Source organism: Chaetura pelagica, unplaced genomic scaffold (assembly GCF_000747805.2).
Source record: "Chaetura pelagica isolate M959 unplaced genomic scaffold, ChaPel_1.0 scaffold90, whole genome shotgun sequence".
Lineage (NCBI taxonomy): Eukaryota > Metazoa > Chordata > Aves > Apodiformes > Apodidae > Chaetura > Chaetura pelagica.
The window spans coordinates 16999334-17012466 of NW_009953496.1; the positions used below are offsets into that span (position 1 = coordinate 16999334).

At 41.6% G+C, this 13133-nt stretch overlaps 1 protein-coding gene across 1 annotated transcript; it reads right to left on the reverse strand.

The window, feature by feature from the left end:
• Positions 1-5839: 5839 nt before the first annotated feature.
• On the reverse strand, positions 5840-12176 carry LOC104390090 (glutathione S-transferase 3). Its single transcript, XM_009999186.1, has 6 exons — positions 12075-12176; positions 11481-11532; positions 9402-9534; positions 7734-7875; positions 6503-6634; positions 5840-6053 (listed from the first exon to the last, which is right to left on the reverse strand). The coding sequence occupies exons 1-6, from the start codon at positions 12159-12161 to the stop codon at positions 5910-5912; spliced, it is 690 nt and encodes a 229-aa protein (XP_009997488.1). The 5' UTR covers positions 12162-12176; the 3' UTR covers positions 5840-5909.
• Between the last annotated feature and the right edge of the window lie 957 nt (positions 12177-13133).

Sequence of the window (13133 nt, forward strand, 5' to 3'; positions counted from 1 at the left end):
TGATGCCTACTTGATAACTTCTGCATTCTGTAAGAGAGCAAGAAACTGCCAAGCATTTTTTCTTGTCTCCCTCAAAACTTGTAATGAATATGGATTTATTAATATTTGATTTAATTATCTGCAGAAAAGGACACTCAAAGACAATGGAGGATATTGCCTCTTCTGCTACCAAGATAGCTTAAATCAGTTGCTGGACTTCTGCCCACAGAAGTTTGACAGACATGAAAGATTGTAACGAGGTTGATTCAAGAGGAAAAAGGTTCACATGAATTAAAAAAAACTAATGACTTCTTTCCATTTTGCTCTGATGCAGACTTGGTGGAGATACTCATGACCTAAACTTACATTTCAGGTTTTATTTCTGCATCCCTGGACAGTTTTGAAAATGGCACGTGTGCAACAGGTGCTACATTTCCATAAAAGGTGCAAATAAAAATGATTAGAAAAAATTGTAGGTATGGTATAGGATATATTAAAAGTGGGAGGAAAGATAGGTGGTTAGTCATGTGTACACTGAACCAGATACAAACCTGCAGTTGCTTTTGTTGCCTTGTTCTCGAGGAGAGGTTTTCAATGCAAGTTTGATAATGGAATAGGAATCTGGCTCATCTCGCCCAGCTAGTTTGCAGAGCTGTAGACTTCAGTGCTCACTTCACAAAGGCAACATCTTACTTACACATACATAAGCCTCTTTTAATCAGCTTGCACAGTGGGAGGTCACACTGAATGTAGGTATACATAGAGCTGAACTGCCCTTGCCATAGCAAGGGTATTGAAAAAGGCTCTGGTGTGCTTGTGAGCCATGCTGAAACTGCATGGTCTTTGTATACAAGGTAATAATGATATAGTGAGTAATATACAGTAAATACACTCATGTTAGAAAAGTGTTGGTGGGGGTATGTTTCACTGCTGAAGGTGAGATTCCTGATCTTCTCCTCGGGAACAAGCAGAAAATACATATCAGTCTTTAGGGCCATTTCTGCTCCATCTTCACTTGGATGACATTTCCAGGTGTGAGATTAAATTATTTTGCTGCAGTGCAGAAACTGGTCTGAAATGGAAAGCAGTAGTTGTAGGGCAAGCAGCATAAACACATTGGAACCTGCAGCATAACCAGAAAATTGCACCCAGTTCTGCATTAGGATTAAGAAGTGATGTCTATAGGTAAATACTTCATGGGTCAATCTCAGAGTTGGACATGGAGTTACACAACCAAGCTATTAGAAAATTTCCACTGTATGCCAAGGTCATAGTAGCTTTTTTGCATGCTAGTGCCATGCTGGGAGCTGGCATATGTCTAACTATTCACCATGTCCTTCAGCTTCAATTCCTCTGAGTTCCTGCTTCTCCTGTCAGTGTAATTGAGGTAAACTGAATCTAGCTACACTAGATGCATCTTGTTTATTAATTCCCAGTGCACATACTGATTCAGATCACTGAATTTTGTCTTTCCTCCCTATTGTCACTAGTTTTTATTTTATCTACTGTGAACTGTGATGATTTCCCTTTTAGCCCCTTGATAAAAATGTTAAATACTCAAATGCCAAGGATCTAATTGCTGTCTTCACATTCTATTTTGTATGTAGTTACAGAGGGACCAGGACCAGCCTCTCCTCAGAGGAGGAGCACAGTGAAAGGGGGGAGAGGCAACAAGCACAGGCTGCAGTATGAGGAATTTCAACAGACACCGATAAAGGAAGTTTTACAGGTCAAAGCCTGGAAGGGGCTACTGGACTTACATCTAAATATTTGCCTGATCTCTGCCCTGCACTCCTAGGTGGCCTCCACACATGCTTTCAGTCATATGCCCAGAGGTTAACTGCTCCTTACAGATACATTTTCATCTGGTGATACTTACTTCTTTCTGTTGACTACAAAAGTAGTCATAGCTCAGAAGCAGGCAGCTAGAGCTTAGAGGTTTAAAGTTACTATACTAAGCTCTGTCCTTCAGGTCCTTCCTACAGAGGCTGTATTTTTCGAGCTGCATGGCTGAAGATGGCTGTGGTCTGCACCATCTTCACCCATCATGGGCACTTGCTGAAAGAGCAGGGCTCCATCTGGGGACGGAAAAAAGTAACCTCACTCTTAATTCATTCCCCACAGCTACAGCTCTTGGCATTGCTGAAATGGAGCCAAGAGACATGTCTCGTAGTTGACTACAGCTGAGATTTCCCCCCACAGGAAATAGGATATAGAAGAGCTTTTCCTAGGAGCAAGACTGAGGTTTAACGCAACGCCAAATCCCAGGTGCCACATGCAGCCTCCTGGCAGCCACCCAGGACTGCTCTCCACCAGCAGTGCCCAGACTTTATGTCCAGTGGCTCCACACCTCCTCTGAAATGGAATTCCTCGTTCTTGGCCCTCAAAGCAATAGACAATGCACACAAGCCCTAGCTCCAAGTAGCTCCAAGGCCACCAGCAGGTCCCAATAATCCCCACAGACCATTGGAAAACAGCCAAGGAGCAAAGTTATTTGCTCCATATAAAAACAGCTACTGCTGTAGGGGGTGTAGGTGCCCCAGCATGGGCAGCAGGGCCTGCAAGGGGGTCTATGTGAGGAGAGGCTGGGGCTGCCCTGTGCTGGACACAGCCAGTTCCAGACAGCTCCAAACAGAGCACGGCTGATCCCCTCAGCCAAGGTGGTGGTGCCTCTGGGAAACAGGGAGAAGGGGCAAAGCACTGCACACCAGAATGTGAGGGGAAAACTGAGAAACAGCCCTGTGAACACCAAGAGGAGAAGGAAGGAGGGAGACAGAGGAGTCGGGCACAAAGAAGGGAAGTTGAGCCTGGGAAGAAGAGGAGTGGGAGGAAGGTGCTTAAGTTTTTCTTTGTTTCTCATCATTCAACTCTATGTAAGTTGGCAACAAATGAAAATCGATTTTCACCATATCAAGTCTGTTTTGCCTATTATGACAACTGGTAGGCTATTTATCTGTTTTTATCTCAAAGCACAAGCTTTTTCATCTTACTTTCTCTTCGTGTCCTGTTGAGGAAAGGCAGTGGGAGAACAGCTGGGTGGAAATCTTGTGGCCAACCAAGGTCACCCCACCACCAGCTGCTGACAGGAGGCAAAAAGATGGCATCTAGCAGCCTGAGCCCTAGATGCACACTCCTTTGATAATATTGAGCTAATATTCCCTCAGGCTGGGAAAACAGGACACTGGTTTGCATGGTAGTACACAAGGTAATAAAATCTGCTATAAGGTGTTCACAATTGTTAGACATCTTGGTTTTAAACTAGAAGAGGGCAGATTTAGCAAGAAATAAAGAAGAAAATTTTTACAATGAAAGTGGTGGTGACACACTGGAACAGGTTGCCCAGAGAGGTGGTAGATTGGATGGGGCTCTGAGCAACTTGTTTCAGTGGAAGATGCTACTGCTCACTGCAGGGCAGTTTGACAAGATGACCTTTAAAGATTCCTTCCAAACCAAACTATTATATGATTCAATGATATTCCCTTCCTAGACTGGTCTCTGCTTTACAGAAATTTTCCTTCAAACTGGAAAGGTAACAGGGTAAGTGACTCAAGAAAGATGACCTCAGGCAGCCACCTTTCCCACGGCCCTGGAATAGAGATACAGCATGCTGTTAAACATGGGCCAGGAAATAAGACATGTTGTTGTTTAAAGGTGATTGTTACAGAGGTAAAAAAAAATAAATTCTTACATTCAAATATAATTTTTTAAATTATGTATGTCTGTGCCTGAGTACAGCAGCAGTGATACACATATTGTATAGCAAGCATAGGGATGATCCTCTCGGAGATCAGGAAAGTGATTCACTAAGTGAAAATCACTTTTAAAAAGTTATTTTGTAAGAGTATGTTGATTGTTGTACCCGTGTATCCAGTACATTTTGGCAGTAGTTTTATAATCACTTAAGCTGATCTACACAGCTGAAAGGAGTGCAATTAAGAAAGTGGTCCTACCTCCTCTGTGGCTCCCACCTGCTTGCTCTTGCTGTGTAACTTGTGCTGGCAGCAGCAGGCTAACTGACCCTGTAATCAGTTGTCTGAACCAGTAAAAAAATCACCCTTAAAATAAAAAGTCTGGAATTTTTAACTAGCTCAGTTTATGTTGTAAATAGTAAGACAAGTAAAGCAGTGGTGTGGGTGGGAAGGCCTTAAGAGAGTTGGCTGTAAAACCACAGCCTCAATATTCACTATGAATAGGGTACACAGTAAAGAAATCAGAAATAAAGTATGGCCCTTGCAGAGGATTTTTTTCACTCTCCACTAAGCATAGAAAAATCTGTCAAATGCCTGTTGTAAGTAGTGTTAGGAACCCTCCAGTTGGTTGGTCTGACTAGTTTTGCCTGAATTTGGCATCTTGGTGTTTTTTTTTGGTTACTGTTGCTATACTCAGGTATGAAGATGTGCACAAGAAGCATGCAGGAGATCTGCAAAATCCCTAGAAATAACTGGGTCTTCTTTTGCACCTTCAGAGCTGCTCAGCCAAATACTAAAGTTGCATTGGAATTAACTGCAACCTAACAAAATAGAAGCACTTGAAATCAAACCAAAGACTAAACTGTGATTGCAGTTGACATCAGGAAAGCAGGGACAGATAAGCCAGTGTGGGTCAATACAGACCTTGCATTCCTGGCAACTAGGGGAATTATTTGTAGTGCTGAGAACTTCAGTCACCTTGAAACTGGAGACACTGATGAACTCTCAAGTCAGGAATTCATTCATCAAATATAAGATGAATGTTCACTGCATTCCAGGATCAAGCAGCATCTTATTTCTCAACCCATAGCCAACAGGAATAAAATAATACCATTAGGGACTCAGCACAGGTCTTTTCTTATAAACTATATAATTAATATAGAGCTATAAATAACAGATGAGAAATATAGGAAATAGGGGCAAGATAACCCCCTACAGAGCAGCTTTTCAAAGTTTAATGTCATTTATCAAAGTGATTTAAAACATCTGAAATTCCTTTGTTAAAGAATCTGCTGAAACAACAGATTTAAAAAAAAAAAAAAGGAAAGGAAAAAAAAAGATAGAAATAAAAACCATTTTTAGTTTGGTGGGTATTAGACCTTATATAGGAGCATTTATGTGATGGTTTACTACCTCCCCTTCACATTTCCCTCCTCTGGTTTATAAATGCAAATTAAATGCCTTTTCATAAGGCATATGGGTTAACAAGGATCCCATTGTTAGCCCCTTATACCAAGTATAAAGAATTTAACCTCTAAGAAAAGCAAAAATGAAGTTTCCAAGTCCCAACTTTCATTCATGAAACAATATGACAACATGACACATAAAAAGTTTATTTGGTTAGAACAGATACTCTAACCACAGGAGTTGCACAAAAACACCATTTGTCAGTCACTTTGTTTCCTAATTCAGTCATTAAAGTGCAGCTTAGTTATAAAGGGATGATGCTGACATTTCAGACGAGTCACTAATTTCCAGTAGAGCTGGAAAGAGAAACATCCTCCTTCTTTCTCTAAAAGCCACTTGTTTTGTTTGCCTACAGTGATATTAAGAACAGTAAAGGCCTGAATTGGAAGGAATTCTCATACAAAAATCTGATCTGGAGCTCAGAAGAAAGGTCTCAGAAGTAGTAGAAGTTGACAGTGTTAGTCAGCAACCCACATTACCTTCCCTTCTGCTTTCACCTCTTTCAAAAAGTTTCCAGGAAGCCAGCATGCTTGCTGCCATTTTACCTGCTTAAAATTACCAGAAAAATCTTAAGAAGAATGAAGGAAAAATATAGGCTAGTAGTACGGTGTTACAAAAGATACCTGCCTACTGTATTTTGTAAGAGAGAACACGAGATACTGCCCATTGAAACTCCTTTTTAACACCCCTTCACCTTCCCTCTGCAGTTTAAGGGTACGTGGTGCAATCTGATAGTTCTCTCAGGCCAAGAGCAGCCATTCCTTCAGCCAGGCACTAATTTGCTTTTACGTCATAATACATGCGGAGAACCCTCCTCACAGTCTCCACGAATTTATCATCAGGAACAGGTTTCCTCTGACTTCCTGGCTCTAGAAATTTCTTGATTGTGGGGATGCTGCTTATCCTCGCTTTAAATGCCTGAAAGGTAAAAAGTAAGCACGTGGGATTTAAAGAACAGAAAGTAACAGAAGATAAAACAATTTTACTGCTTTCTGTAACGTCCTTTAAAGAGTTTTATGTGGAAGCATGACAGGAAACACAGTTTTAGCCATTAATTAATTGTATTTCCCCTGACCCCAACCTTGTTACTTCAAACAGTAATAAAACAGCCCTCTGTCTTGTATTGAAATGGGGTGAAGTGGAAACAGTTATTTGTGGTTTCAGATGTGTACTTTACTCAAATCACTTCTAGTGATCCAGAAAATATCTTCTGCTAAAGCCATCACAGAACTGCCAGGAGGAGTAAAAAAAAAAGAAGGGGGATGGATTTATTCAGATCTGTACAGGGGTTACTCAAGAAAATAAAATATCATCTAGATCACTTATCACATTTCTAGCCATATGAGTGCATTGTTAGTGTAAGGCACCTGTAACTGAGGAAATCCTGACAGCACATCTGACTTCTTCTCTTCTACCATTAAAATGGCTTCAAGAAGATGAACATCTGCCCAGCTAAACTGGTTGCCAACAAGAAAGTCCTGCCCATGGTCTTTCAAAACCTAGAAGAAAATCATTCAGATGTGGATAGCCAGCTGGGGTTGATGTTTTCAGAATTCACAGGCACACCCTCTTTGACAATACTTAGTGCTTCCTCTTTTCACCTTTCTCATGCAACTAGGGACACTACTAGTGTGGTGGACATGGGCCCAGTGCCTGCAGTCATTGATCATTTTACAAGATACCTATGAGCAGTCCTCACAACAGCAAACTAGGATCCCAGCGTTACCCATCCTTCCTTCCTATAGCCCCAGGTAACCCGTTCTCTGGACTACAGGGTTAAATACCTCCTTGGTATTCACTCCTTTCCAGCCTAATAAATTTCTGAATAAATTTTGAGCTTCAATGGGAAAATAGAGAATATAAAAGAGAGGTGATCAGTGTGAAGCACTGGAATCTAGGACAGAATGAACTGTGGCAGCCATCTGTTAGAGATATGGTATTAAAGAAACTATCTTCCCTTTAGACATTAAAACAGAAAAGCAGCTATTTCTGCCAAGTCATCCTGTCTGCATACATTAATTTCCACGGGAGCACCTGTTGGCTCCTATCTCTCAAAGGATCAGTCAGAGAAATAGCAAGGATCTGTACAGCCTGTGCAGCAGGCCACAGACTAGAAAGCAGCAGTGATAAATGGGCATTACTGTGGTTAAAAAAAAAAAAGTATAGATGTATCTGAAATGTTAAACAAAGCTGAAAAATAGCTATTCTAAAATGGCATCACCTTTGCAATGCAACTTACAGTTTCATTTTGCTTAAAACCAGGAAACTGCTATTCTAACTGGATACAGCTATGTTTACACACATTCATTGGATTGTAACAGTTTTGAGATAAAGGGCCTTGGACCCTTCAGTCTGAATGCTGATGCTGCTCAGACCACGAAATCTCACTTAGGAACTTCTGCATTTAACCCAGTCAACTTGTCTCACACTGAGCTGACCTCCCACCTCCCTCTTCTCTCTCCAGCCTGCAGACAGTACGGTGTCCTTGTTTAAAGTACTGTGCTGACACCTTTCTGTTTCTTCTGCTTTTGGTAGAATACCCAGTGTTCCCATTGTTATCTTTCCAGAACAATGGAAGGAAATTATTCTCCTACATACCTTTTCATATGCTGGGAAATACCTGCTTGTTGCCTTTTGAACTATAACAGCACGTTGTTTTTCTTTATCCTCAGCTGATAAGAATGGGAACATCATCATGAAGCTCATAAGGTCATCAGTTCCTCCAACATACATATCAATCCTTCAAACCAAAGCAAGTAAAAACCTTAAACAACAAAGCATCTTCATAAGCAGAATTTTCTTAGATTTATTTTGTGATAGTAAAAGCTGGATTTTCCACCCACCTCATGAAAATTATTTTTGCAGTTAAAAAAAATAAATAAATCTAGCTACTTTATTAGTACAGCAGTTCTTCAGATCATCCCTTTTATCTGTTTTTCCAGAGCTTTGACATCAGGTTTTGTAGCATAGACAAGACTCAAATTTAAATTAAGTCCTCGTGAATATGAGTAGTTAGATGGTTGGACTCACTGATCTTTAAGGTCTTTTCCAACCAAGGTAATTCTGTGATTCTGTGAATAAAGTACCTGGTAAAGTAATTTAACAAAGTCATCTGACCATCCTATGTCCTAAGAGATTTGAGTTCCTGCTGTGCAGTAAGACTAACTGCAGTTTCTGTTGTCAGGTGACAGCTTGTAAAAAATAATCTTTTGTAAGTATTAAGCATGTTATGTCCAATAAGGAGCCATCACATAATCCTGCAAGCCTTAATGGACTGCCAGCTTCTTGCCTGCATCTATCTGGTCTTCCAAAACTGTGCTTGCACACCGTAGAAGACCAGCTATCCAAAGTACCTCAACCTGGACCTCATCACAGGAAGCCTTTCTGGATACACTGGTTCTTCCTTTCACCTCCCAAGACAAAAATTTAAAAATACACATTGCTTATATTTGCTGAAAGCAGGAACAGGCTCCAAGCCAAATCTAAACCTTGATGGAAGAGAAATCTGTTTGAAAGAAGAGGAATACAAGCTATTAACAACAGAAAGAAGCTGATAAGCTACGACTGAGGCTCCTGTGTGAGTATTGATTCTTTTTCCTTTTTACTTCACTGAACCTGCTTCAGGCAATTCTTCCAATAATCTGCATGCTTTAATGGCAATTTACTGTAAAGTTAGATGCTTTTACTGATGTTGACCTTTAGTTTTCCTTCTTTCGAAAAACTATAGGAGACATTTAAAGGCTACATATTGAGATAGCCCAATCATGTTTCATTGCCTTCACAGACATATCAAGACCTGGATTTAATTTCCTGTGAAACCAGAAGTTTTTCAACAGCTTGTAGCTGTTTTTTCCCCAGCTCCCAAAGACCTAAACCATGCACCTTCCATGCTGTGGAACATTATGTGATCACAGACTAAATGACAGATCCCATTTTGCAGCCAGAAGTTAAATGCTAACCATTGCTTTCCAAAGTTTTCTGTTTACAAAAGTGTGCCAGTCACCTCTTGAATACCTGTGTCAGGCTGTATTAATCTTTTACTAAAGCCCTTTTATTCCTGCCTCAAATACTGAATTATTGAAATTATTGAAAATAATTGAATTAGAACCAATCAGTTGGCTTACACCTAAATGTGGCCTGTCAGGCTCACTGCACATTGTGTGTCACTGAGGAACACAGGCAATTCTCTAGCTGTGCAAGTATGCAATTAATTCTAGATGCATTTAAGTTACTACAGTAAATTTAAGATCAGTACTGTTACAGTACAGGGCTCTCTCCTTCAGGTCCTTCCCATAAAGGTTGTACTTTGCTGCTATGTAGCTGAGGATGGCTCTAGTCTGCACCATCTTCATTCCATCCATCTCCACCATGGGCACTTGCTGAAAGAGCAGGAATCCACCTAAAGGGAAAGACACACATTATTCTAAGGGATCTAGGAACTTCAGATTTCTTGCTGTCTTCAGAAGATCATTACTTTCATAGTGAGCTTGCTATGGGTAGTTGTTACATTAAACTGGGGTTCTTCCATGTAGAACAATAAATTACAGTGGTGCAGACAAATAAAACTGAATAATACAATTATTGTAGATTAATACCCTTGCTTTAAAAAAAAACAAAACACTGAAGTTGCAGTCAGGACTGTGTACAGGAGCTTTTATGCCGAAATGGAGGCAATCACAAGAAACATGTCAACTGAGTAAAAAGTGTCTAATTCTAAATACATTTTTCAAAATCCTCTTTCATTATTTAAAATACAGTTGAGGCAAATGGCAGTTCATTAATTTCTCCCTTACCACCAGTATCCTAAGCTAAATCAGGATATTCAATTAAGTTTTAGGGTACATTTTTGCTAGTTACTGAAGCCCAGGTTAAGTTTGTGAGACCTGGTGGGTTGACCCTGGCTGATCCTGCCCATCAAAGCTGCTCTACCACTGCCCCACTCCCCTCCACAGGACAGGGGAGAAAAAATACAATGAAAGGCTCACAGGTCCAAGATTAGGGCCCACTCAGCAATTACTGTCACAGGCAAAACAGACTCCACAATGGGGAAATCAGTTTATTTATTACCAACCAAATCAGAGCAGGGTAAAGAGAGCTAAAACAAAATATTTAACGTATCTTCTCCCCACCCCTCCCTTCTTCCCAGGTCCAAATTGGTCCCAATTTTCTCTACCTCCTGCCCCACAGCAGTGCAGGGTGGATGGGGAATTGGGGTTGTGGTCAGTTCATCACACCCTTTTTCTGCCACTCCTTGCTCCTCAGGGGAGGGACTCTTCACACTCTTCCCTGCTCCGCTGCAGGGCCCCTCCCACAGGAGACAGTCCTCCACACACTTCTCCAATGCAAGTCCTTCCCACAGGCAGCAGTTCTTGACACACTGCTACAGCAAATGTCCCAGCCACAGGGTGCAGTCCTTCAGGAACAGACTGCTCCAGTGTGGGTCCTCCACGGGGTCACAAGTCCTGCCAGCAAACCTGCCCCAGCAGAGGCTGCTCTCTCCATGGGTCCACAGGTCCTGCCAGGAGCCTGCTCCAGCAGGGGTCATATGATGGGGTCACAGCCTCCTTCAGGCACACCCACCTGCTCCAGCACAGGGTCCTCCATGGGCTGCAGGTGGATACCTGCTCCACCAGTGACATCCATGGGCTGCAGGTGCATATCTGTTCCACCAGGAACATCCACAGGCTGCAGGTGGATACCTGTGGGCTGCAGGGGGGCAGCCTGTCTCACCATGGACTTTAGCACAGGCTGCAGGAGAGTCCATGCTCTGGCACCTCGAGCACCTCCTCCCCCTCCTTCTTCACTGACCTAGGTATCTGCAGAGTTGTTTCTCTCACATATTCTCACTCCTCTGACTGCAATTGTGCAGTTTTTTTCTTTCCCTCTTCTTAAGTGTGTCATGACAGAGGCGCTACCACCGCTGCGGACGGGCTTGGCCTCGGCCAGAGGAAGGTCCTCAGGGCCTTGGAGCTGGCATTGGCTCTGTCAGATCGTGGGGGAAGCTTCTAGCAGCTTCTCACAGAAGCCACTCCTGCAGCCCCCCATTACCAAAACCTTGCTACACAAACCCAATACAGTGAGACATGTAGACAAATGGAGAACAGAAGAACTCAAAAGGCCTGGGAAACTCTCTGGGTTGGACAGACAATCCATTTTCAACTGCATTTGTTTACATACAGCGAAAAAAATCAGCATCTGCAGCTGTTCACAGCTCTCCATTTTACTCCCCTCTCCACTGTGTGGAAAGAAACTCCCACACTCTCTTCAAAGTCTTCTCTTCACGTATCTTCTCTGAGACTAAGTCAGGTCTGGTCACACTTTTCCTGAGGTTTCATGTGGACTCACCTTGCAGGAGCTTCTCATACTGCTCTCGGGTTTCCAAAAACTCCTCCTCAAACTGATAAAAGAGAATGAGAGAGAAGAGGAAGGAAGTGTTATTTCACGTTTCTGGAACAAAGATAAAACTTTTAAAGCATCATAAAAGTAAAATACACATTAAATCACAATTCCTTCCATTCCAGATATGGAGGACACAGCCAGTGGGGGGAAAAATAAAATCTGTGTGAGCACATTCAACTGAAAACAGAAAGACTACAGAAAGTAAGTTTGTTGCTACTTCATTAGGCACAGATAATACTTGTTATGTCAGGAACACATCCATCATTCAGCTCAACAGCTCTGGGTCACTAATCAAATGCTTAATTAAGCATTACGTGTTCTCGCATTATGCAAGAAATGGGTTTACAATCTCACTGCTCAGCAGACGTAACTCGAAGCCATGCTTTGTGTGCCTAAAGAGCGTTCAACTATACTGAATAGCCAATGCTCATTTACTGCTAGGTCTTGGGATGCCTTTTCTGTTTTGGTTAATAGCCTGTGATCTGCCTCCAGGAGAAGCTGAGCAACGCGCGGCTCGAAGTTAAAACCACTGCAACAAACCTCCACCCCAGCTGCAGCCAACAGCCAGCGAACTGACTCCATCTTCCCTCTTCCATCAAAGTAGTAAAGCTTTGGTTTTCCAGCCATGACTTCAAACTTCCTGTTACCTACAATGGTTATAAAAGATACCAAGTTAATAATGATATAAAATCTGAGGGTGGCTGGTTCACAGGTCACTCACATGACTGAGATTTAAGCCAATTTTGGACAAAATATTTAAGTTTCAGTTGAAATTGATCTGGTTTTACTGCTGCACAGTCAAGTCACAGTATTTAATAGTCTTTTCATTCCCCTAAAATTCAGGAAAACTAAGCATCAAGTTGCTGTGTAGGAGATAACAGAAAAAAAATTAAGTCAGCACTAAGGAAATCCTTAAAACTGTTAGAAAATGTATTTTTAGCACTAAAGATAATCACTGCTGAAAGCCAAGTTTCAATCAAAGAGAAGAGACAGTAGACAGGATTTTTAAATCTGGCAGTACTTGTATCAGAGAATGCCCAAAGTATCTAAACATTAATTCTACACATACTTAAGCGAGGTATGGGAATGTGTTTGCAAAGCCTCTCAGTTTTCTTTCTAGCTGTGGCTATCCAGGTATGTGATCTGGAACTAGTAGAAACTCCAAAACAATGACCAGTTTCTTCTGTAATAATTAAAATTACAATACAAAGATTCATGTTGTTGCACTACTTATCCTTCTACTGGTCGCATTTCTTTCTATTAATAAACCCTGTTGCTAAACAAAACTTTATAGACTTCTCAGTTGATCCCATACACCATGCTTTGCAAGCAGCATTTTAGCTCTCAAATGGCCTCATAAACAAGGCTATTAATTGTTATTTTTTGAATAGAATAGTGTTTAGGTCTCAGCACAGCAGGAACTGGATTCCACTGTAGAGACATAAGCCAAGGGAGCATCAAATTTCATCATACTGGCATTTCATATGCAGACCTCCCTAGTGAGATTTCTTGTTGCTCCAATCCACAGTTCATGTACTCCTGGAAAAGAGGTTGTTGGCACCCAAACAATAGTCTACAGTTCCCAATGTTGCAAGAGCT